The 26751-nt window shown below is 39.4% G+C and overlaps 4 protein-coding genes across 5 annotated transcripts; 2 read left to right on the top strand and 2 right to left on the bottom strand.

The window, feature by feature from the left end:
* Nucleotides 1–19: 19 nt before the first annotated feature.
* Socs36E (Suppressor of cytokine signaling at 36E) lies at nucleotides 20–17108 on the bottom strand. Its single transcript, XM_086832394.1, has 4 exons — nucleotides 16620–17108; nucleotides 3872–4717; nucleotides 1912–2746; nucleotides 20–1489 (listed from the first exon to the last, which is right to left on the bottom strand). The coding sequence occupies exons 2-4, from the start codon at nucleotides 4656–4658 to the stop codon at nucleotides 1180–1182; spliced, it is 1932 nt and encodes a 643-aa protein (XP_086688520.1). The 5' UTR covers nucleotides 4659–4717; nucleotides 16620–17108; the 3' UTR covers nucleotides 20–1179.
* Nucleotides 16889–20872, top strand: Irk3 (Inwardly rectifying potassium channel 3). The gene is made up of 5 exons (XM_020956880.2): nucleotides 16889–18133; nucleotides 18850–19036; nucleotides 19395–19790; nucleotides 19860–19966; nucleotides 20253–20872. The coding sequence occupies exons 1-5, from the start codon at nucleotides 17913–17915 to the stop codon at nucleotides 20650–20652; spliced, it is 1311 nt and encodes a 436-aa protein (XP_020812539.2). The 5' UTR covers nucleotides 16889–17912; the 3' UTR covers nucleotides 20653–20872.
* On the bottom strand, nucleotides 20493–23279 carry Grip71 (WD repeat-containing protein Grip71). 2 transcript variants are annotated; one of them, XM_086832393.1, is made up of 4 exons: nucleotides 22948–23279; nucleotides 22591–22885; nucleotides 21676–22538; nucleotides 20493–21621 (listed from the first exon to the last, which is right to left on the bottom strand). In XM_086832393.1, the coding sequence occupies exons 1-4, from the start codon at nucleotides 23135–23137 to the stop codon at nucleotides 20999–21001; spliced, it is 1971 nt and encodes a 656-aa protein (XP_086688519.1). In that variant the 5' UTR covers nucleotides 23138–23279; the 3' UTR covers nucleotides 20493–20998. The 2 variants fall into 2 exon arrangements, with proteins under 2 accessions (XP_086688519.1, XP_020812557.2); XM_020956898.2 differs by having other exon boundaries at nucleotides 22591–22888; nucleotides 22948–23278.
* A 152-nt stretch (nucleotides 23280–23431) lies between these two features.
* On the top strand, nucleotides 23432–26074 carry Faf2 (Fas-associated factor 2). The gene is made up of 3 exons (XM_020947487.2): nucleotides 23432–24120; nucleotides 24290–25354; nucleotides 25422–26074. Exons 1-3 carry the CDS (start codon nucleotides 23998–24000, stop codon nucleotides 25620–25622), a joined length of 1389 nt encoding a protein of 462 aa, XP_020803146.1. The 5' UTR covers nucleotides 23432–23997; the 3' UTR covers nucleotides 25623–26074.
* Nucleotides 26075–26751: the final 677 nt, after the last annotated feature.

Genomic DNA, 26751 nt, shown 5'->3' with positions numbered 1-26751 from the left:
ATTGAAAACAGCAAATAACTTTTGCTAATATCTTGATCAACTTTATTTGTTTGGCTTTCATTTTTATGTTTGTTTTTTTAATTGTAGTTTTTTTTTGTAATTTGTATTTTTTTGTTTTGTTTTGCAAATATTGATTCTCATGCTCATCAACATTTTTGGATATGTAAAATACATTTTGTAATTGGTATTTTGGGAAACAACTGCTTATTGAATGTTTACGAATAACAGCAACCACCTAGGTAGGAATACATGATTTTATACTTGATTTAATTAAATATATTTATATATATGTATATATATATAGCTAGTAGTAATATTTACAAATGATCTACACGTGTATAACTGATATATAAAAACAAAGCACTCGCATGGTAACGAAATCACTTCGAATAAATAAATTAAAATACGTGATATAAATAGGTGAAAATATTACAATTGGAAATTTGGCTAATGAGAGAGTTTTTACAACTAACTTTTAAAATATATATATATATATATATATATATATATAGTATATATTTACAATAATTTAGATTCCGTAATTGATAAAAAATAAATACAACGAAAAATTACAAAAATTACTTGCAATACTTATATCATTGTAGGGAGAGTTTTAGGGTTGTTTTAGGTAATAATACTTAGTTTATAGTACAATTAGCTATACGCGCAATCGCTCACTGGAAAATCAAGAGGACCCTCAAGGCCACCTCTGAGAAATTGGTAGGGAATTTTCCGGCCAGTGAGCGATATTTACGGGTTTTCTTTTTGGGCTCTTTTCTTTTTGTTTGTAGCTTATTTTTATGGTGGCTGCGATGCACTGGGATTGTCTCAGGTTGAGTTTTGGTTTCTCTGGTTTCTGTTGTTCCTTCGGCTTCTCATTTATCAAGTGGTGTGGCGTTCCAACCGAGCCGCCGGCTGATAGCAATTGAGATTGGCCGACATCCGACCCAGGGCGGCGGCCATGCGCGTTGGCAACCGGCTGAGCTGCTCCTGGAGATGAAAGGTTCGACTTGGAGGTGCTGCCGGTTGAATGGTTGTGGCCTGCTGCAGCTGGGCCACCACCTCGGCATGCTGGACATAGGACACGCGTATATTGACGCCCTCATCATCCTCGTCATCATCCTCGCTGGCACTCTCCACATCCTCGTAGTAGGTGAAGCCCACCTGTTGCTCCTCCCGCTATACATCGCCGTAATACGGCACCGGTGTGTTCTGATCGATGGGCTTGACGCGCAACTTTTGCTTGTAATGGTACTCCTTGAGGTAGCTCTTCAGGCGTCCGGGTAGCTCCAGCTGATTGATCCCATCGTAGCTGGTATTGGAGACAATGGTGGCACGTGCCAGCTGCTGCAGGGAGAAGGTCTGACGCCTATGGAGGGGTATGGTGAGGCAGGGCTCAAAGAACATGACGCAGGCGGGATCCTTGTAATGCTCCAGCAGACCGGTTACCGTGGGAGCAGTGAAAACGCAGGGATCATGGCAGTCGAAGCTGTAAAATAAGGGGGAAATGATTATTAGTTGGGTTTATTTTTTAATTTAATTAATCCTGATATTTAAGTGTAGTTTATACTATTCATTTAAAGTTTTAATAAGCTGAAATTACGACTTAAAAGCAAGAATTCTAGAACAGATCCGGTATACAATATAAACCTTTTAACTTTAGTCAGCAACTAATATAGACATGTGTCTTAAATCTCCCTCAAGCTATTTCAAATAATCATTCTATATATTTCTTGGAAATAAAGTTCAAAACCATCACGAGGCTTCATAAAATGATTAATTAAAATGCTTTCATTCATTCCACACTTAATCTAAATTCCTAGAATTCATTTTCATATTTTCATTGAATATTTTCTTTTATTATTATTATGTTTAAAAGTGCATTGACTTTATATTGATAAGGATGCTCACCTAAACTTGTGACCGCTCTGCTCGATGCGGGCATGCAGGGATCGACCGTATTTCCGGAATGTGACCGAGAAGAGGAACTCATCCTGGGCGGAATCACGCAACAGGAATGTACCCTCCGGCTTGCCCTCCAGCAGATGCTCTGCCTCATACCGATCCATCTTGCCCCAGTAGAAACTGCTATTGGTGATCTTCTCCAGATCGGGCACCAGGCAATGCATAAAATCGATCTGCGAGTGGACTGTAAGATTGCGGGTTCCAACACCGGAAACGGATGCCGCCGCCGTTGTGGCTATCAAGGGACGGGCCTGAGGTGGCATCAGTGGCGTTAGGGGTGCAGATTCGGTGATGACTGTTACGCGGCCGCCACCAGGTGACTCCACCACAAAGCCAGGCGATGTAATCCTTATGATAACCTGATGATGCTGATGACTCGCATCTGGGACGGCCACCGAGTTCCGTTTCCTTTGATTCTGCAAGCGATGTTGCGTGGCACCGCTTGAGGCACCCAACGTGGGCGGCGTGGAACGTCGATCCGCTGTCCGGGATTTCCGTGACACAGTGGCCACCGTTGCCGCTGAGCTTGAAGATTCCTTTTTGCTGTGACCGGAAGTGCTGCTGCTGCTGTTGTTGTTGCCACCGGATGTGGGCAGCATGTCTCTGAGTCCACGGAAGGCATCCCGGCATTTGCATTTACAGCAACGCCGTTTGGAGGATGTGGCCGCCGATCCGGCAGCGGCATTAGAGGATGAGGAGGAGGATGTGGCTGCTCCCATGGATAGTGTCTTACTGCTGCGACTGCGGCAGCAACTGTTGCTATTATTGGTATTTCTGGAACCTGATTTCGGAGAAAAACAATCATTCGTTAATTGGGTTTCACTTGAAAATGGTTCAAAGAGAAAAGCAGCGCCTGAAATTCTCCTTAATTTTGGCGTTCTTTTTTATATTTTTCATGCACCGCGAAAAAGTATGTGGTTTTTTTTTGGTTTTGCGAATTTTTAGTGGTTTAAAATTTTATGTTTTTAATATTTTTTAGATTTAAATACATTTTAAGGGTAATAGAATATTAGACATTGGAAATTATGATCCGTTTTTATGGTCACTTTGTGAATATCTTTATCATTCACTTAAATATATATTTTTTTAATATAAAGTGTCGTAGAATAATTGTGTCTTGATAATTTATTTAAATTTCTATTCTATTTCTATTAAATATATGAAGCAACTTTTAGTTTAACTATTGTTTTTTGTTAAGCACTTAAATAAGTTGTTGTTTTGCAATTTATTCACTTCATAAACATTGTATTAAATTTTTTATAAAATTTGTTTTTCTGGTTTTCATTAATTAATTCCAAATTATAGTTTACATTTGGCTTCTATGTATTTGATTTATAACTTGATTTTAATTCACCAAAATTCATTGTTTAATTTAATTTAAGGCACATTTTTTATTTCTATTTATTATTACCACTTATTTTCGTCCAATGTTTAATTATATTTTGTTTAATTTGTTTAATTTGATGCAAGACAGGATCTTTTCTCATCGTGGCTTGAGATTTAAATTCCAAAACTGTCACTCTGATTTTATAGTAAAAAATCTCAGATTGATAGAAAGTGATCACAGATTATTTTAATATTTAATATTAAATTAAAGACACTGATCCATTCATCAAGCTATTGAGTTTTTAAATAATACAAACAGCAGGCTGTCATTTGGCTTTTATAGCCCAAAATCACAGACTGATAAGACTTTCTCCGCTTGATAAGCATTAAATTTTAATAGTACTTTAAATTCATTGAAGACACTTTGCGATAATTGATAGAATTGTTCACTGATTATTTTTGCTGTGCATTAAAAATGAACCGGAAAGAGCGTAGGTGCTTCTCTTTTCTCTTTTCTCTTTGAATTTATTTGGAATTGAATACTATTATTATTATTATTTTTGATTGAACTTTTGCCCACCTTGCTTGCTGGTGTGTTGCGTCGCCGACGACGACATATTGCTAACTGGCAGCGACTCCAAGACCTCGTAGTACTCAACGACTTCGGCCTCGTTGTGGTTGTGGTGGTGGCTATTGCTCCGCCGTCGACGCAGCAGCGATTCATCCACCACATCGTCGTCGTCGTCGTCGTCGTCGTCAGCGGCGTCGTTAGCGGCGTCGTTAGCGTCGTCGTGGTCGTGGTGGTGGTCGGCTCCCTCTCGGGATTCTCCGTCTCCCACGGCGACTGTGGGCCGTTCCTCTTGGCAATTGTTGCTGTTGGCGTCGTGCAATTGTAAAGTACTAATCGCAGCGCCGACGCTTCCCGCGAAATTGTTATTTTTTGGCGCTTCCGCTGAACTGCCCACCACACCCACCGCCTCCTTCACCACCCCCATGTCCCCCTCACCGGTTGCCCTTTCCAGCGTTACGTTCACAATCCGCTGCTGCTGCTGCTGTCCATTTGCATTGAGCGCGTCCGCAGACAATGCGGCGGCTACTTGATTTTCCTCTGTTTGCTGCTGCTGCTGCTGCTGCTGATGCTTCTCCACCTGCTGCTCCATTTTGGCCAATTGAATTTTAATTATAATCTGACGCAATTCTGCCCGAGATGCAACAGTGTCCCCACAAAGGATCTCTTTCACTTGGAGCTCCTCCTCGTCCAGGCCAATAGCCTCGACAATGGCTGCTGGTGCTCGGTCTGTGTTTGATCTGTGACTCTGATCCTGGCTATTGGCACGTACAATGGGTTTACTGAAGTGATGACCCATTGGAAGCACTAAATGGGGGGTTGAGTCTTATTTCTGATGGGGTTTCCTAGGTGCGCTTTCTGGAAAGGAAATTAATATGTAAAAGTTAAGATTAGTCAAGGATAATTTCGGAAATTTATTGTTATAGATACTGAACTGTTGAAAAACGAGCAAATGAACTTAGTTTTTGGCTAAAAAGTAGTTGCTTTAGGTACTTAAATATTAGTTAAATCTTTGATCATACATTATATTTCTTTCCTGGGGTCATTTTCCCTTTCCTTCATTAACTAAGCCCAAGAAACCTCCAGTGAACCCTTCGTTAATATTTTATTTAATTATTGCATTGCTTAGTTACTGTGAATATTTCGCAATATCCAGAAATAGCTGGGAGAAACGGGTTCTGTTCGTGTGAAATAATGTCTTGACCTACAGCAAAGATCCCAGAGTCACTTGACTGGGGGGCTTTACCAGTGGATGGATGCATTAATTACTCACATTCAGAGGAGAGGAGTTGGCATAAAGGGACTGGGACTCACTCACTCACTCACTCATTCCCTCGGTCAAATGGGTAATTAAAGGCTATTGTCTAAGTAATTATTAAAAAGATAGAGCTCCCTGCGATCTGTTACATGGAAAACAATTTTTCATTCATGTTGATTAGGAAATTATAATAAAAAATACAACTTCCAGAAAGTATCTCTTGTCAGCAAAGGATTTATCATTTTAAATTGTAACTAAAACCAATTTAATATTTCAATTTCTTCAATCTCCCCCACGAACTGAGTCATCCCCCCCAAGGAGGAGAACGAGCAGGAGGAATGGTTTCATCTGGCGATGAACAAAAGGCCTGGCATTCCAATCCCACGCATCAGTTCTCCTCCCGCTAAGAGCGAGCACCAGTACACCACCAAATTGTAATGGTCTGTGATCCTATTTTTAGACCCTCGTCCGTAAGGAGATGATGAAATCAATGTGCAAACACACAAGTACTATATACACTCCATGCCATGCACGTAGCCCCCACGACGTAATCGTATTTCCATCTCCTCGCAAGTTTATTATCTTGGACAGCTAGGAAATCGGAAACCCCTATTCCGTAAGCTCTCATTCTGGGAAAAATCAACCAAGGGATCATTATTATTATTATTATTCACTGATAAATTCGTTTTAATTGGATGAGGGCTCGTCGGATTTACCCACGAATCCTAATCTTGCAAATGCGTCACTCTCCCTCAACTTCCGAAGTTTTGAGGCCATAAAAGGTGGAAACTAAGGTACACATGACAACACAGCACAGGTTGTGTGAGTGACTCACACATCCGTTGGCGGTTGAAATTCTTGGTAGTACCCAGAAATTGGCACGATGAGTTCACACTTTGGAGCTCTGCACTTCAGGTGGTTTCTTTCCCTCTTTTGTTTTACTATCAATGACGAAATAATTAGATCACCAATCAGCTATTATAGCCTTCTGATCGAATGTTCAGTGATCAGTCATGGATGGGCCATAATAATTCCATTAATGGCTGTCACTTCCTTTATTTAAAATTTTCAGTGGAAAATGGCTTGCATCATGCTTACAGTTAAATTTCGCATTTCGCATTAAATTTAATATTTTATGGCATTTCAGGAATTATTATTTAGCTAGAAAATGTATAATAAATATTAAATATTATGTGCAAGTCCAGGGAAATTCAGAAAAGTTTACACAACATTCTAAAAGTTCCTTGTAAATACATAAATAACAACTTGACAGAAGTTTTCAGCAGTTCTAGGAAGACTTGATTTTAATTAAATGTATAATGCATAATCATTCAAAATAATATAAGTTCAACAATGTTTTTAAAAACAAATGTGCATTGACATTTCAAATAATATTTACATCAAGTACTCTTATTAATTACTCTTGCTAATAAAGTTCATTCAAGGAAATATATTTCTGATTAAATTTTATATATAATATTAATAAATCCAAGTCATTTATTTTTCAGAAAACTCAACAACTAATAGCAAAAATTTCCCATAATGACATGGCTTTATTTATAATTATACATAAATCAAAGACACAGTCACGCCTGTTATCAATACTGAATTAAGTTTATACTCTATACGGGGCTATGTATAATATATTTTTTAGATAGCATCTCAATTTCCTGGGTACACTTAATCGGTATTTTGATCATAAATTCCATATTCTTGCTAACGATTAGAATCGCTTTGCGTGAACTTAAGCAAGATTGTTTATCGCAGCGATTAATTTAAAATTACTTCGAATGAACGACCATAGTGAAATGTAATCAACGTGTACATTACGGGGCTCAGGCTTATTCGGAAATTTCAATTTATCAGTTCCTAGAATCCTGCCGCATTTGCAATCAGAAATTTTGCAAGAATAACCCAAAACCAATATAGATTTGATGGGGGAAATTCGCTAGAACAATGATTGCTCGACTGCTGCCTCTATAGAACTATGGTACCCTTGAGGAGAGAGTGGTGGTGGTGGTTATGTACCTCTTATCTGCCGATACTATGCCATAGAGTACTCCGACCCTATTTCGTTTTCCCTGGAATTCCCTTGTGTTAATCATCCAAACGACAACGAGTCACATACATTATCATTCCATGTACTACCAGTATGTATTTTGAGCGCCTAATCAAACACACAAACAAATAACCGAAGCTGTCGAACAATCCAGTCAATTAACAGTGCATATATTTTCACAACTTTTCCCAAAAAAAAAAAAACTACAAAATGGATGGATGGGAAAATATTAAACAACTTCCCGGAAATGTGACACACAGAGACAATAGCAAACAGTCAAAAAAAAACATAAAATTGCAGCTTTTTAACGAGAATTAAATATTGAAAAGTCAAGTGCTTAGCTGGAATACAAATACACGAATGGCGGAGGGCGATTCCGTTTAAATTATATACTTGGACTCCCCATAATAATTAGTATGCACCATTGGCTGTCTAACGGTAATTTGCACACGCTTATATGTAGATGCAGATACTTAGAGTTGCGATCAAAGATACTTTTATGCATCGACTGACTCGCCCGTGTGGGGCACGTGCTGCCATCGATTTATCGTACGATAAATATGAGTAATCAATACATTCTGACGGATCCAGAAGAGGAGTGTGCAAAGTATGACACGATCGTTCGCATTTAACCGATGATAATTATTACTTTTTACCCCGTAACAGAAGTGAGTCGTCGTTGTGGCCAAGAGCCACCTTTTGCGGTATACGTATGTATCTGTATCTGTATTTACGACTATGATGAAATACACAAAAGAGTGACTTGAACTCAAGATTCAACTTCAGATTCCAAGAGACCCGCATGAGACGGCGGCCAGCTAACAAAATTTTTCAATGGAAATACAAAACTGAAATGGCAGATAAACCGAACTTTGGGATTAACAAGGGGAACAAGGATGCACTGACGAAAAAAAGATACAAATGTATCTTTAAATAAAAAAATTGTATAACATAATGATTTTGTACAATTTAAGAATTATAAAGTTACAAATAAAAATGTACATTTGTAAGATATCAACTTAAACAAAAACAAATCTTTGCGCAAATTAGCTTGAAAGTTACACAAAGAAAATTATAGATTAAGATATAAAATATTTGAACTGAGAAATAAATTGGGATTTAAGCGAAAAAAAACTTGAGAGTAACAGATAGGAACTTATAGATTAAGATAAAAAATATTTGAACTGAAAAATAACTTGGGAGTCCTAAGGTATAAATAAATATTTATGCTAGAAATAAAATTTTTTTATAAAGTTGGTTAAAATCAATTTCTGTAGTATTTTTAAACCAAATTGAAACAAGTAAGGAAAGTAACTTCGGGTAGCCAAATGATATTTACAATTAACAATTGAATCATAATAGGATCTAATGGAATATCGATTATAACTAAGATATTACTATATTAAACAAATTTCGAAAAATCAAAGTTTAAAAAACTCTTAACTAAGCCAAAAAAAAGCATTATTTTTAATTGGGAAATCTTTCCTATGCTTGTTTTTATGAGGTAAGTAAATCTGCATACTAAATATAAAGTTTTAAAAAATTGTAGTTTTTATGAAATTATCAAAATTTTAATAATGTAAATTTATTTATAAAATTTTGAAAAAAAAAATTGTTCTATTGGCTAGATGGCTAGATCGACTCTGCTTTTGATGCTGATCAAGAATATATATGGTTTATGGGGTCGGAAATGAATTCTTCACAGGGTTTTAACCTTCTGACTTATACTAAAATACCCTGGAAGGGTGGTAGATTATTCTCTCAGTGCACCTGGATTTGGCTTAGGTAGCACAAGGCGATCCATGACTCACTCCCTGCCACAATGGGTAGCAGCAGGCTGACTCTCCGTCCGAGGGGCAACCCGGGAGTCCCGGGGCAAAAACTACATTCAACCGCGTGCATTTTATTATCAACCAACCCAGTAGTATATATTCCGAGGGCTCGTCGAGCTGAACTTTTTCGCTCCTCTCTCTTTACATTTGTACGGTGAGTATGTTTTTCCTTCTCTCCCCCCTCTTCGTTTTCTGTTGTTGTTACCAAGCGGAGCCCAGCGAGCAGCTGAAGTTTTTCTGCGCCGTTGCAGACAATGCGAAATTTCGTCAGAAATCCAAATGCGGATAATGATCTAATACATAACTTGTTCGGGGTAAAAATGTTGATAAATGTTGCCGGGGCTGGCTGAGAGAAAGAAAGCCAACAACACGAAGTGGCTTGAATGGCTAATAAGGGACTGGCTACTACCAATAAATGGGGGATTCACCCTCTAAAAAAAACAACAAGAAATATTCAGTGAAAATTTATGCCAAATGTATCTCATAAATTAAGATAAAACAAAAATTCAAAATATACAAAAAGTAGAGCAAGAAAACTTGTATTTCCATGTATAACTAATTTATACACAACTTTTGGATTTGGAAAACACTTTATGCAAACTATAAATATCTAAAAATAGACAAAACTCTTGATGAAACACTTTATATGAGAGATAATCTAAGATAAAAACAGGAATTTACGTTAAAGAAATTCCCACAATATTCCGAGAAATACAAAATCATATATGTATATATTTAAATATACAAATTTACATGGGTTACATTAATGAGCTCATACAGCGAATGGCAATTTAAATTTCATAACTAGTTCCCCTCTAACATCGAACAATCCAACAATCTTATTATCTGTAAAGTGAATAATTTTTTCTTTTCGTACATGGACCGCGCCCCTGTCAAGGTCCGTTATTAAAAAACCATTTGGAGCTGGCTCAAAGTGACTTTTTGTAACCTTCCCACCGGCTTTAACTTGGCCAACAGCAGCAGCAGCCGCGGCAACAACTTAGTCACGGCTTAGCTGCTGCCTGTCCCACTGTACACGGTATGTATTATGTTTTACGCAGAAATTGTCACAACAAAGCGGCAAAGGCAGCGAGAATTGCGGTCAACGGGGCGTATGGGGGACGGAATGTCAGCAAGTGCAAAAAAAAAAAAAGGAGCACAAATAGAGGGTTAGGCGAATGAGGGAATACGCTATAAAATCTAAAATTTAACTCAAACGGGTTTATAAAGAGGGTTTATATATAGAGGGTTTATATATACTATTAAAATAATCCTAATAAACACAAGCATCTCTTTGTAAATGATATGAAACCTAAAATTTAATTCAAGTATCATTTTATTATTTATTAAACTTAGAATAATATTAAACTAAACATAATAAACACAAGCATATCTTCGTAAACGATTTAAAATTGTTAAGAAATATGTTCACCATATGTTATTTACATATTTTTCAGTAAATAAAAAACATAACACCCCCAAAAGCTTCCATGATAGAAGCTAAAAGACATTAAATTAATCATTATTAACTCCAAAACATTGCAAAACATGTTAACAATATGGTCACGAAACTGTCATAAAGATTCGTTCAAATACACTTATTTATTTATGATGTTTTTGGCAAAATTTGTGAAATATTCAATGGACCTTGTTGCCAAGTGGATGGGATGAGAAGAAACCTCGACAAGAGTCGACACTGCCAACAACAATGGAGAGAAGAACCAAAAGGGGTCCGAGAGCGGTGGAGGTGGAGGCGGAGGAGGAGGAGGAGGAGCGTAGGATTTTAAAGCGAATTCAATTACTTTTTGTTGCTGCCGTCTCTCTTTTTTGTTTCCATTTTGCTTTTCTTCTCCTCTTTTTTTTTGCATTTACTGGGAATTCGCAAATGAAGTTCGCTTGAAAATAAAAATCACATGCAAAGCGGAGCAGTAAAGTGCCAAAGCAACCGAAAGACCGGGGGCGGAATCGGAGACCCGGGGATACATGGAATCAACTGACTTGTTGGGGGGGGGGAGTCGGAGGGAGGAGGGATCCTGAGAAAGTGTATTTCATTTTGATAAATTTTGTTTCTTTTTTTTCGCAGGAAAATTGAAATGAGATTTATTTATTACGCTTTCGGCTCAGATTCGTTATTTGCCCCATTCAGTGGGCTACGGGGAAAAAGTGATAAATAAACAAACGGCAAAGGCATTCATACATATTTCTCACTCTTATTCGGAACTTTAATTAGCATTTCCAGTAACAAATCGGCCCAAGCAAGAGCTATACTATACTATATAGCGTAGTCCAAGTTCGTGACTGATTATGTACCATGGGGTACGGTACGGTACGCAGAGTATGTACCATATCTCCATTGACGTAGGAAATCATTGTGTTTATATTACGTTTTACGCCCGAACTTGTTATCTTGCCCACTTTATCAGTGGGAGTGCGAGTGGGAGCGAGTCAGATAGATAGATAGGTGTTGATTATCTCTAGGCCAAAAAAAAAAAAAACAAAAAATAAAGAGAGCAAGCGAAAACGCGCAAAACGATAATAATGAAAATAATAATATTAACATTTAATGTGAAAAGAGGCGATTTCTTGGAAGTTCGCACACACACACACACAGCGAAAAAGGCTCTCCATGATATATCCGTCACTCACACACTGTTGGAAAAATTCCTGGAAAATATGCACACGGTACACTCATGTCATGGAGTGTGAGTTCCATTGAGTGTGTGTGTGTGTGTGTGTGTGTGTGTGCGGTTTTCTGATTAAGCGAAAGCACTAACACAAAAATTCAACTTAATTCGCTCCCGGCCCGGCCCGAACCATGGCCAGGTAAGTCCCGAATGCTTTTTCTTTTCTAGGGATTGAAAAATAAAAAATAATGGTTTACCCAAATATTTATCTACGCTTGAGAACTGAGAAAAATGTTGGGATATTTTTTATGCTATCCTTTTTAATAGTTTAAGTTAATTCAAGAATTTTTTAAAATTCAATTCAATTTCAATAAATTAATACCCTTGAAGGGTATTATAATTTCAGTCTAAAGCTTGTAACGTAAAAACTAGTCATTTTCGATCCCATAAATCATATTTATGTATTCTTGATCAGCATCAACAGCCTTATCGATCTAGACATGCTCAGTTTAAAATTTAATTTTTTTCAAAATTTTGAAAATTTTATAAGGGTTAACATTTTCAAAAATTGAAAAAAAAAAATTAAATATTTAAAATTTTTAAATGGAGTATGCAGATTTATTAACCTAATAAATAAATTAAAATTATACCTTTTTTGGCTTAGTAATGAGTTTTTGAAACTTTGATATGTCGAAAAATTTATCAGTTCATGGGTATATTTTAAAATTAGTTAAGATCGATTTCCGATACGATCCTATAAATCAATTGCAAAATATGCTCTCGAATTTAAAAGGAATTCCTTCAAGGCTCTTTTCTATGTTCTAAATATAGTACAATTTATAAACCTACTTCAGATACAACATTTTTATGAGTGTAGATATACTTTCGGCTGGGTTCGGTTATGTTGTGGTTCCTTTTGTTTGCCCTAAGCTGAAATTATGGCCCTGAGAGCTCACAGAACTTTTGTAATCGTGAATATGTATGAAATAACAGAACCATATGAGATTTGTCTTTGGTCAGGTCTTTGTGATGATATGATAATCGTATTATCTAGAGAGATGGCTGCCAGAGTGATAAGGTCATTCACGGATAAGGTTTTTTGAACTTATCTTAGACTTGATTCACAAGTAGCATTTAAGGTGAATGAAAAATATGATCAAATATGAAATTAAAGAAATTTTTAGTAGTAATATTTATTCTTTCTTGACACAAATTGAGGTAGGTAAACCATAAATTTCACTTTAACTTTTCACATTCTTTGTGTTTACCTGCTTTTAATAGTGAGCTTGATTCTTAACTGAACAAAGTTGGCCAACAAGCTGGGGTTTTATTTACCGATACCGTAATTGTGATTGATTAAATTGTTTTAAATTTAGCGATTACCAAATCAGATAACCAAGTGTTTTGGCGATCTTAGCGAGTACGTATAGTGGCGTCGATAGAGAGCCAAAAAGAGAGAGAGATTATACAAGCCCCTATAAATATATAGAAAATTCATTGATAAATTACTACGAACCACAAAATCAACACACGCGCACACCCACCACCCTCTCTCTCTCTCTCTCTCTCTCACACACACAGACACACCATCCCGACTGGCTTATCTAGAGAAACGTTTGCAAAGTTGAAACGAAATGAAATTCTAAGAACAATCAAAAGCATTTCGTTCGCTTTTCCAGGGAAAAGCAAATATGTATGGGAGATACGGTAAGCGTGCTGAGAATGGGGTTCGGGATTTGAAGGGGGCCTCAGATAAGAGCAGGAGCTATGGTCAAGAGATATTATTATTATTATTCTACTTATTATTAAAATCACTCATAAGCAAACATTTCTTTGGATTTCACATTTTTTCTGTTGTCAGATTTCGAAACGCGGTCACAAATAAACGACATTTACATAAGCCAGACTTGAACTGGTTTTCGGTTAAGGTTGTTTTTTTGTCATAAACAATACTTGGGATATACATACATATTTTCGGAAAGATACATTTTCAATGGCTTCTCAGTTTTTCCTTTGAAAACTATTTGATTTGTCCATTGTTTCCGGGGAGTACTTGACCATTTTTCTCAGGAACTCAAGCGTAAAAGGTAATTGTGTATGGATTTTTTGCCAAGGTATACGTTTTTTACGTTTTATATAGAGTCGAAAGGGTAAGTTAACTTTTAAAGCGAACTAAAAAATATTAAACATAAGAATACCACTGGAAAATACTGATTTACTGGGATTAATTTCAAAACTAATTAAAATGATTATGATAAATTATAAATTTTAAACGGAAATTGCTTTAAGTATCGACTATATGAAATTATATCGCATTCTCCATAATGCATTTTCATTGGAAATGCAGTTAAGTTCTGACCTAACTGGCATGTGAATAGCCTTGCGAAAACTATACGTAACATCATGGCAATTAACTTCTGTGTAAAAAATAACAATAACAATAAGATTAGATAGAAATTCTGGGGAATCCGCGCTGACAAGTGTAACTTGTGGCAGCACTTTTATGGCTGTAATAACTGTAAGTACACAGAAATATGTGTTTGTGTTTTTCCGTTAATTGCAATTCCGAATAAAACATCTTAGTTTGACACGTTCTCTTTCACTCTCCCACTCTTACACACACACACACACTCACACAATTGAGTGTTTTGCCCACATTTCACTTTTGGCATTGCGTTTCAATTGAACAAATTCACGCGAACAATTAACAATAAACGAACAAAATCAAATTTCCAGCGAAAAATCTCAACAGAAAAACAAAAAAAAAGAAAGAAAACAAAACAACAATGGGATGAAAGAGCAGCAGACGGTTGTGGAGGAGGGGTTTTAGGGGTAGGGGGGTGGCAGCTGTAGTAGAAGAAGCAGAGCAATAGCCAATGGCCTACCTATGCACGTGTGTATGCATGTGTGTATAATCATACTTATGAATGTATGTGTAAGACTCTCTCACAGCGTACGCATTGTTGCTGGGCAGACAATTTGGCATTTTGGCAAGATCGGACGCTCGCTCGCTCTGCAAACAGCTGCCAATTAAGCGGCGTCTCTCTTACCTCCCGCTCTTATGTACCTCTCTGCTCATAACACACACTCACACTGCACTTATCCTGTTCGAAACAGTTTCATGTGAAAAGCTATTAAAGAAAAAAAAATTGAAAACGCTCTCAAGTTTAATACGAAAATTCAAGGAAATGAGCGGAAGAAGATGGTAAAAGCGGGTTTTACCCAGAATAATCAAAAAAAAAAGTGCACACACATACAATACATATATACACACACCAGAAAGGAACGCAGACAAGCGGCAACAACAATTTGACGCATTACAAACGAAGTTAATAACACCTTTTCTTATGAAGGGTACAACAACACCGATGTTCCAATATACCCCGCTCACCTCTGCTACCCAGTTGTTGTTGTACGGCTTCGGCCGAATTTAGCGGCTACACCTTTATACACCTTTAGCAAGAAGCCACGGCCAGCAGAGGCCCAACTAGCAGCAACCGGGTCTCTGCACTAGTATTGGTTTTGGTATGAGCGGGAGAGAGAGAGCGAGAGAGACAGCTCTGCCAGTACAGTGAACACTGGACGATGATGAAAGTAAGCAAAGTATTTCAATAATGTTAAATTTAACATATCAAAAATAAAAGCACTGGAAATGAGCTTTGAAATTGCTTTTACTATTTAAAAGATATATTTTAAGTTATATAGTTTCTTAAATTATTTAGTTTAATTTTCAAAAATGTATTTAAAATTAAGTAGAACAAATACAGAAAGTTTTGTAATAAGATTTAATTTAAAAAGTTAAATAAAAGAGCAGTTGTAAATCCAAAACACGGATAAGCAATAATGATCATAGTATCAGAAATTCTAGATAAACAATAGTGTATTTTATGTCATATAGGTTCTTAAATTATTTAGTTTAATTTTTAAAAATGTATATAAAATGAAGTAAAACAAAAACAGAAAGTTTTGTAATAAGATTTAATTTAAAAAGTTAAATAAAAGAGCAGTTGTAAATCCAAAACACGGATAAGCAATAATGATCATAGTATCAGAAATTCTAGATAAACAATAGTGTATTTTATGTCATATAGGTTCTTAAATTATTTAGTTTAATTTTTAAAAATGTATATAAAATGAAGTAAAACAAAAACAGAAAGTTTTGTACTAAGATTTAATTTAAAAAGTTAAATAAAAGAGCAGTTGTAAACGCATAACACAGATAAGCAATAATAATCACAGTATCAGAATAGTGTTTTTTGCGCGTGGGAAACTGCATAATGGAATGTTGAGGCGATCCCCCTTAGCGAGTGTCCACTGTATCCGCATCTGCTCCGAATCTGCTAAAGCTGTATCTGTATCTGTATCTGTGTGCGGGCCAGCTTCAGCTTCAGCTTGGCTTGCGGTGTTAAATGTTTGCAGCAAAAGCAGCAGCAGCAGCATTTTTCATTCAATAGCAACGGGCAACAACTACAGTGAGGCAGCTGCCAACATCATCAGCACTCGCACACACACAAACACACACAGGCACTCATACACGCGCGCTTGTATCTTTGTATCTGCTAGTGCTGCTGCTGCTGGCTCGCTTGGGCTGTCTGTCACTTCTCAGAAATCGGTCTAAATTAGAAAATGCGTTTCTGGGAATTTCGTATCGCTCTTTTGGGCCCACAGAGCGGCGTACATACACACACCAAGCGAGTGGCGGCGCTACATAAATTTGTAAATATATGTATATATTACTATGGATATACATATTTATATGGACGATTCCCCCCGCAATTCCCAGAATGAATTTCCAATGAATCAATGGAATTTGCACGACAATATTGTTTTACCTCCCAAAATACACACACACACACACAGCCAACAGGCAAGTGCAAATAAAAAGCAAACGACAGCCGTAATGGGATGTGGTTGCTCTGCTTCCCCTTTTAATTTAAGCAAACACTGACATAAATATTTTATTCGTATTTATTCATTTTGTATTTACCTTTGATTTTCAATTCGATTTGCTGCTGTTGGCTATTTTCACTTGGTACACTTTTACGCTAGTTGGCACTTTGTGCAAACTGTGTTTTAAGCATATTTCATTCCTTTAGTTTGCGAGTATCTTCTTGATGAATATTTCTCTTCAATTTAACTTAAATTTTATTTTTTGTTGTTGCCGTTGTTGCTGCTGAGACACACACAGGCACACGCACACATACACAGCAAACAGAGAAACACTGCACCGTACAGATACGCGCACGCTCGCTAATTGCACTTTTCGATATCAAGAAAGCTGGCGGCTGTGATTGCACTCGACGACCTCAACAACTGTGTGCGCGATTCCGTCAATTTGTGCAATTTCTCTCTCTCGACAACGAAGCCACACACGCACGAAGAAGTTAATATCTTCTCCGAAATGTATCTGAGTATCTTTTTTTTCACGTCCGTATCGGTCCGAACCATTAGTGTGACTGCCACTCGGATATACAAATAAGCAACGGATTGGTGAAATGTACTAAATATGCCAAGTGCCACGAAAAAAAACTAGATTGTGGCACAGAGGTGGGGAACTTTGGTGGTATTTTAGCAATGACCTCAACCTTTTTACCTGGAATATACCAAAAATACTACAATTTTGTGGCAAGTGAATGTATCAGAAAGTTAACCGTTATTTGCATTTTACTTTTTAAAATTTACTTTGATAAAGAATATTTAAAGTATTGAAGAGTATCAGAAAAAAAGAGTAAATTATATAGATACAATTTATAACTTTATATTTCTGTACAATCTGTCTTAAAAGTCCGCCAAAATTCAAAACTCAGCCGAATATCTGAGCTAAGAACAATTATACATTCCGCAAACAGACGCAATCAAGATCGTTGGGCTAATATTTGATCATTTGCAAAATAAATACACTGATAACAGCCTAAATTATACAATAAATAAACGGGGGCACATTTTGAAGAACTAATCTCAGCGGGCGACTGTCATGCGACTGGTCCGCTGTCCAGATAATAAATAAATCCAAATGCATATCTTTCAAAGGCCAGATAGTCCCGTCTCCACAGATCCGACTTAGTCAGTGTCAAGCGGTCAGGCAATAAAGACGAGCTCGAGATCGCCTCTCTTTCTCTATCTCCACTGCAGCGTAATTCAATTAAAATTAAAACGCAAATCTACGCAAGAGACCCGGAGTGAAATTGCCCCAAATTCAACGACAATTATAGGTCGCGCGCACGTCAGTTATCTCAGCATCTGCGTGGGCCCCACTCGCACTATATCCCAAGTTCCGGCCATGCAATCGGATCCATCTTCGCTTGGCGCGGAATCCATACCCATGCACCGCTCCACTTCAATGCCCGTGAAGCCCAAGCCGCTGGAACAGAAGCCGCTGTTGCGATCCTCCGAGAAGGAGACGGTCAATGCGGCGGACTACTATCCAGAGAGTCCTGGCTTCGTGCGTCGCAGGAAATCCAAGACGACGGGAGATCAGCTGGAGACGCGCAGTGAGCAAAAGTAAGTCAAGTTCTATAAATAAGAATACCTTTTATTAGGAAAACTGATAAAAGCAAGACTTAAATTTCAAGGTCTTCATGAAAGTTATTAATTATTAAGGCCAGTAAATAAATAGGCAAGGTTAAAAAAGTAAATTAACGGTTATATAGTACTTAGTCTAGGCAAAAATATAGTTATTTAAGCTAAACAAGAAAGAAAATTAATTTTGAGTAGTCGTAGTTTATATACCCTTGCAGTTTGATATTGAATTAGAGCATCGAATCGAAATATGATCGTAACTAAGCTTATAATATTCGCATTCTTTGAATTTTTTTTTTATTAATATATTTAAATTATAAAAAAAACGCATAACTAAAACAAAAATGCATTATTTTTAATTCAGAAAACTGTTCTATGTTAGTTTTTATTAGCTTAATAAATCTGCATACTAAATATTAAGTTTTTGAAAATTTAAATTTTTGGCAATTTTTGAAATTTTTAACAATGTGTTCTTTTTCTGAAAAAAAATGGAAAAAATTTCGAAAATTTATTTTTCAGCCGGACATGGCTAGATCGACTCGTTTTTTTATGCTGATCAAGAATATATATGATTTATAGGGTCGGAAATGATTCCTTTGATGCGTTTCAAGCATCTAAGTAAAATTATGATACCCTGCATGGGTATAAAAATGCAAGTTTAAATAGTTTTTAATTATTGTTAATCTTATACTCCCCAGTTTTCCCTGCACCAATGACTGGGCAGGCAGTACCATCGAATTGACACCAGAGCCGGGAACATCTTCCTCCGATATCCTGCGACGCAGCCTGCATCGGGTGATGGAGAAGAATGGCAAGGAGAACGTTGTGTTTCGCCGCATACCAGAAAAGTCCTGGCGTTATATGCGGGATCTGGTCACTACGCTGGTAAGATCCTGGTTTGGCCACAAGAAACCTTCATCGTCTAGCAACGATCCGTCGCGATCGGATGTGTATAGCATAACGCCCAGCATACAGCGTAAACTGGATGAGTTGGCCCACGAGCCGCCGCATCTGAGTCCCCATCTCGCCTCGAAGACTGATACCAGCCAAAGCGAGCGGGTTACATTTAGCATTTAACCTCTAATCCACTAATCGACGAGCCCATGACACACTGAAATACTCATACATATATTAATAAATACGAAATTAACCAATTAAATCACTTGCATTGCTAAACTGGAAAATCCTGGGATCATTAGTGAGAAATGCTTAACCGGAGCTTCCCCTCTTTCGACTTGCGCAGATGGAGCTGAATTGGAAATACATGCTGACCATATTCCTGGGCAGCTATTTTGTCTGCTGGCTGCTCTTCGCCGCCCTTTGCTATGTGGTTTCCTACTCGCACGGCGACTTCATCTTTGATCCCATCAGTGGTGCAAGAATGGGCGAGGGCAAAGATCCATGCATCTATGGGGTAGGTAACTGGGTGGCCATGATCATCTATTCGGTGGAGACACAGACCACTCTGGGTTTCGGCGAGAAGTATGCCAGCGAGGAGTGTCCGGAAACGGTGTTCCTGTTCGTTATGCAAATGGTAAGCGCCGCTCTGATCGAGGGAATTATGGTGAGCGTGATCTATGCCAAGACGGCTCGTCCGGCCAAGCAGATGACCAAGTTAAAGTTCAGTGACAAGGCGGTGGTAAGTAGAAATGCCTCCGATTAGGAAGATCGGATTCGATGCTCCAATTTGTGATTATCTCCCTTGCAGATCTGTTATCGCGACGGCCAGCTGTGTTTGCTTTTCCGCGTGTGCGATCCCCGCGAGCAGCAGACCATCGAGTCCAAGATACGCGTCTACATGATCATAGACAAGCGGTGAGTCACTGTCTCACTTTTGGGGATGTCTTTTCTTTTCAGTTATCTTGGTAAATAAAGATTATGTCCGGGAGACCTATAAATATTTAATATTTAACTTAAGATACAGTGATAAATATGCTCAAAGCTTTCAACTTACCTATTTATGAGATTCGTTTAACTTCCTGGAAAACCTTAATTTATGTTTGGTATTCAGTAAATATTATTATTAATATTATAAGTACTAGATTCCATTAGCAACTCTTACTATATCAGTTTTATCTTAAAAACCATCTTATTTTTGCAGCACGCGCGAGGGTGAGGTCATAAAAACTCACACGGAACTGAAGCTGGAGGGGAATGGCGAGCAGCTGATCGTCTGGCCCGATGTCGTCTGCCATGTCATCGACGAGACGAGTCCCCTGTATCAGTTCACCAATGCCAAACTCTTTAATGCCGCCCAGTTTGAGCTGTATGTGTCCATTGTGGGCACATCACCGGCCACTGCCCAAATGACCGAGGCCAAGACATCGTATCTGCCCAGAGAGATATTCTGGGGACAGCGGTTCGTCAACATTATCCACTATGATGGCCAGAACGAGAGGTATTTGGTGGACTATGAGAACTTCAATAGAACCATTTCAGTGGATATGCCCATTAGGCTGGCGGCCACAAACGATCAGCTAAAGTTGGAGTACAGAAAGTAAAGGCTACTAACTACTTTACCAGAAATCCGAAAAAGATATAATAGATATCCTTAATTTAACGTTGAATGCGGTTTCGATGTATCAAAGTTTCAAATAATTTCGATATGGTATTAGCGCAATAATAGGAACGATTAAATGTATAACAATTTCTTTCTATTAGAATCTAGAGTCGCCTTAGATTTAATTTAAAGTAATCATATAAAATTTATTAAAATCAAAACTTTCTATCTTCTCTTTTGGGTTAAACCTTTCTTTCTCGAACAGTCTTTACAAGAATCTCATTCTTTTAACGATTGGCAAATAACAAACAGTTTAATAAATTAAGGACAAATAAATAAAACTTAGCTCATTGTCCTGCGGATTCGGTTTCCTCCTTCTTTTTGTAAAAGTCCAACTTTGCTCTCAGCTGTGCATTTTCCCGTTGTAGGTGATGAAACTCGCGGACAAAGTCATCGGCTCGCAGGAGATGGGCCAAACCGTCGCGTATATCCTGCGTATTCTGCAGCTGTTGCTTCGAATAGTTGGCCAAATGGTTGACCATCTGCCGATGGTTCCAGTTTGCTATATATTCCAATTCGCGTTCCACATAGCCGCAGCGTTCGTCGACAAATTCCTTTAGTTCGCTTATCTCCTTGCGCCAATCGGCGCCATCCATTTGCACAGAGGATAGACCGCTGGAAGATTTGGCCAGCAGCTGTTGTGGCTTCAAGTCGGTATTCGAGGACTGTGGAGTGACATTGGCATGATGCGGTGTGCTATTACGGCTGGAGGAGAGCAGGCGCAGCCTTTGTTGCATATCCGCGTCCACTGGAAGCGGAGGATTCTCCTTGTCGCTGCCAGTGCCTGGGCTGCTGGTCACGGAAACATGAGATGACTGATCCTCGCCATGCTCATCGGTCTCGGCAATCTTCATAAGCTTCACCTCGCCGGAGTGGTTGCTGCGATCCTTAAGGGGACCGCTTAAGGTCTCTGCAAGAGAATAAAGTTCACAAAAGTTACGATATAGAATTAATCTCCACATACGCTGCAGTGACTCCGCTGTAGTGTTGTTGCACGAGCTCTCGACCGAGCTGGGCACAGATCCTCCTCCTCCTCCTGCACTCATACTCTGATGCTGGGCAGTTTCATTGGGATTGGACCTGCGGTTGAGGGTCTCCCAGTCGAAGCTGTCCCTGTGAGAGGTGCTGAACCGTGTGGACATGCGATCCACTGCCCTCGGACCCTGGGCATCCAGGAAGTCACAGAACGAATCCCGTCGCGGTCCGGTATTAACCGGCGTAACCATGCCATAGCCCATGCTTGCCATGTTGTTCAGCTGCTGCTGCGTGGTCAGCAGATTTGCCGCAATGGATTTGCGAAGCTCATCACTGGGGGCACGCTCTACGCGAGGAGTATCCTGCGCCAGGGCACTAAGACCTCCTGAGTTATTAAGACCACCGATTTGCGGATTATCCTCGCTGGATAGAGGAACAAAAGCCACACGGGTCACAGCGCCATCGTGAACCTTTTTCACGGCCAACGGCGCCTTGGTGCTCCTCATATCGTAGGCAATTAGCTCACCCTTGAGATTGCCGGCACAGAAGTAAGTGCCGCACTCACTGAGCGCCACCGTAGACAGGGGATGGGAGTAGCTTAGGCGATCTGTCGAAGCCTGCGCTCTATTTCGTCTTATATCGAAGATATTGATCTTGCAATCGTAGCCCACACTGACCAGCAGCGCAGGCTGGGATGAGCACATGCTGATGTCCCGGCAGGGAGCGCTGTGCGCCTCGCTGGCATGAAAGATTTTCCGCTTGCCCTGGACATCGTACACGGTTACGGCTCCCTTGTACGAAGCAATCGAGAGCTGGAAGCGCTTGCTGGGATGGAAGCGTACCAGGGTGGAGCTGCAATGACCCGATAAGTTTCTGTCTTAGTAATTTACGATCACGCACTTACTCGCCATCGATGGTGAAGGTGTTCATCTTGAGCTTGGTCTTGGTGCCGAGGATATTGATGCTGCCGCCCTCGCGCACAGCGGCTATATACTCATCCGTGCTGTTGTAGTCCATGTAGAGAACGGTGCTGCGCTGCGGATCCGCAGGAAACCTATGGATCAGCTGTGCTGTCCGTATGTTGTAGATCTTAATGCTGCCGCTCTGGCCTACGGCAATCTCTTCGAGCGTTTGCTTGGCGCAGGCCACACAGTAGGCATTGTCAATGGTGAGCTTGCGGACTCGCTGAATCTCGGGACCTGCTGTTGAATTATATAGAATTATTGTCAATTCATTACTAGCTTTCCTAATCCCAACTTACTCTTCTCCTCGTTCTCCTTTATCCGCATCACCGCCAAGCCCGCCATTTTATCCACCTCGACAAAAACGCGTCCCTGGCCATTGAACTGAAAGTCCCTCGGTTCACCACCAGCATGTGCATATTCGGACTTTGTCTCGAGGTCCGCAAAGTCAGAGAGCACAGTTTTCTTGGAAGTGGAAATCAAATGCATTTTGATTTATTCAAGAATTTTGAATTTGAAATGACAGTCAGTGTCTGATGATAGATTTGGTGCAGTGTGCCCGCAGCTTTTTTCGATAAAATACCAAAATCAATCGACGATAAAGCGATTAAGAGGTTTCCACTTTTTTCTAGCCGGAATTTGCTCTGCTGTTAATTAACGTTTTTATAAATATTTTCCAAAAAGATTATGGGACTTAACCATACTCTAGATTATAAAGTTCTCCGATAATATGTTTAAGAACGGGGCAGAGCTAATATTTTAGTCGTGAAATATGAAAATATTAAATATACAATTACACGTTGAAAACTCTGTCAATTTCAACAATGTAATTCCTATATTTGTAAATATTTCTCGCTTTAAAAATTTCCAATTTAAATCCGCAAAGGTTTTCGAAAAATAAAGGAAAAGTAGACTCTTCGTGGTATTTAAGCAGATACATTTGGTGCCGCTTTGGAATCAGTGTGAACGCGACGGCGAGTTTTGCCATTCACAACGAAATCGATTTCGATAACTTTTAGTGGCAAAAAAACAAGAAGCAGAGCAGCGACCAATCACCTGCAAAAAAGAAATAAATTGCCGAGAAATGATAAAAAATATATAGTCCGCCTGTTTTGGAGTGCGTTGAAATGAGTCTGGATCTTTAGCATTTAGTGACCACGCAACTTATTCCCCCAATTTCCCACGCTGTGACGGGCAGGAGAGCCACTGGACAAAGGCCAGCTACAACAGTCGTACACACACACACACACACACACACACACACACAGACACACATTCACACACCCTCGTACGGCGTAGAAAGCAACAACAAATACGACGAACGGAGGCCAACATCACCTGCTGAAAAAATGGAGGCGGATGGACTAACAAACGACCAAACGGAGAAGGTGCTCCAGTTCCAGGATCTTACCGGCATCGAGGATATGAACGTGTGCCGCGACGTCCTTATCAGGCATCAATGGGATCTCGAGGTACGAGCGGCAAACATATGTATGCACACGACACAGTCACGGCAGTGAGCGTAGAATGCACTTACAGTGGCGGTCCGTCTAAGAGGTCATGCCTCGCCACTTCTAGGAAAATAATCCATTTAATTATCTTTGTTGATTTGAATTAGTAATTAAATATTTTTCTTTCCAGGTGGCCTTCCAGGAGCAACTAAATATCCGCGAAGGCCGACCCACTATGTTCGCCGCCTCCACGGACGTGCGAGCGCCCGCTGTGATCAATGACCGCTTCCTGCAGCAGGTGTTCTCCGCCAACATGCCCGGCGGACGGACAGTGAGCAGGGTGCCCAGTGGCCCCATACCCCGCAGCTTCACCGGAATCCTGGGCTACGTGATCAATTTCGTGTTCCAGTACTTCTACTCTACGCTGACGAGCATTGTAAGCGCATTTGTAAACTTGGGCGGTGGCAATGAGCCGCGATTGGTCACGGATCCGCTTGGGGACGTGATGAAGTTCATCAGGGACTACTACGAGCGGTATCCTGAGCATCCGGTCTTCTACCAGGGCACCTATGCCCAGGCTCTGAACGATGCCAAGCAGGAGCTGCGCTTCCTCATCGTCTATCTGCACAAGGATCCCGCCAAGAACCCCGACGTGGACTCATTCTGCCGCAACACACTCTCCTCCCGCTCAGTCATTGACTATATCAACACAAACACCCTGCTGTGGGGCTGCGATGTGGCCACGCCAGAGGGCTACCGGGTGATGCAGTCGATTACGGTAAGGAGCTACCCGCTGATGGTGATGATCAGCCTACGGGCGAATCGAATGATGATCGTGGGACGTTTCGAGGGAGATTGTACGCCGGAGGAGCTGCTGCGTCGCTTCCAATCGGTGACGGCTGCCAATGAAGTGTGGCTGAGTCAAGCACGTGCGGATCGTTTGGAGCGCAACTTCACACAGACACTGAGGCGGCAGCAGGACGAGGCCTACGAGCAGAGTTTGCTGGCGGACGAGGAGAAGGAGCGTCAGCGACAGAGAGAACGGGATGCAGTGCGACAGGCGGAGGAGGCTGAGGAGCAAGCGCGACGTGATGTGGAGCTGAGAAAAGAGGAAATTGCTCGGCTAAAGATCGAGCTAGCGACGCTAGTGCCATCGGAGCCGCCAGTGGATACTGTGGGCGCTATTGCCGTCGTGTTTAAGCTGCCCAGTGGTACGCGACTCGAACGGCGTTTCAATCAGACGGATTCGGTGCAGGTAAGTTGCTTATCAAGTAACGAGTCACTATTTAAATATATTCACATCTACTCTTTCCCTCCCAAAGGACGTTTATCACTATCTCTTCTGCCATCCCGATTCGCCGGATGAATTCGAGATCACAACGAATTTCCCGAAAAGGGTGCTTTACTCGAAGGCTGACGTGGACACCGCCGAGGGCGCCGCCAACGATGCGCTGAACAAGACCCTCCATGACGTGGGCCTCAAGAACCGCGAGGTGCTGTTCGTCAACGATCTGGAAGCGTAACCAAGCTAGCACCACCTACCAAATGTTAGATTCAAGCATCGTGTTACCAGCTGCAACGCATTACCAAAACTTGAACCAAGTTTTAAGTAGTCGTAGTCCAACAACGTCCAAGTCGGAGGATAAACAAAATGAAACTATTCCTAATTTAATCATGAATATTAATATATAAATAATTGTTTAACAATGCTTAGGTTGATTCTCTCTTGTAATCTATGACCCCTGACCTCTGCCACCACCCACCCGATGCTCCTGCTAAGTAAAAATTCTTTCCAGATTTAGTTCTTTCCGTTTCCCTTCACAATTAAGCAATTTTGTTATGTTAGCTGTACTTATACTTCCGTCTATTTAATCAAAATAGAGCCAGAGTCTTATTGTTTTATAAAGAGTTTGAATATATAATATGAATGTGGTCGAGAATTGAATAAATTGAAGTTATGAATATTCATTTGTAAGCAACGGCGCTATAACATTAAGTACTAACTATTAGTAGTTTGTTTTAAATGTCTTTAGCCATATGGATTATTTTTGGGAAAACAAACAAAAATATACAAAACTGACTTATTATTATTATATCAAAAAATTAATTAATTAAAATTAATAGTTATTTTCGGAAACAATGCGACAGTTTTACCAGTGGCTTTTTTTAAGAAAACGTTGTCCTTTTTAACAGAACACTAACAATTAGGTCGCTGTATATTAAAAATAATTACCAATTTGTGTTAAAAATTAAAAGAGGATTACTTTTTTATTTAAATGTTTAAATCACAGAAGACTGTAATATTCAGTGCAATAAAATAATAAATATGAGATCCATGTAAATTTTTTTTAAAAACTCTTTAAAGATTGCTTAAAATAACAGGCCTTATGTTAATTATAAATTATTTTAAATAGTTAAAATATTATTAAAAGAAACACTGAAAATTACTTTTGTCGATTTCGAATGAATTAATTAGAACATTAGAAGGGCTTCGGCATTGAAGTTGAAAGTAGCAGGCTTTATGTTAATTATAAATAAATTAAAATAGTTAAAATATTATTAAAAGAAACACTAAAAATTACTTTTGCAGGTTTCGCATGAATTTACTAGAACATTTGAAGGGTTTCAGCATTGAAGTTGAACCGATTTTAA

Source organism: Drosophila serrata, unplaced genomic scaffold, assembly GCF_035046125.1.
Source record: "Drosophila serrata isolate PLE 108 unplaced genomic scaffold, ASM3504612v1 contig_249, whole genome shotgun sequence".
Taxonomy (NCBI): Eukaryota; Metazoa; Arthropoda; class Insecta; order Diptera; family Drosophilidae; genus Drosophila; species Drosophila serrata.
Note: the sequence above shows the minus strand (reverse complement) of the source record. Positions and strands in the feature narration are given on the sequence as shown.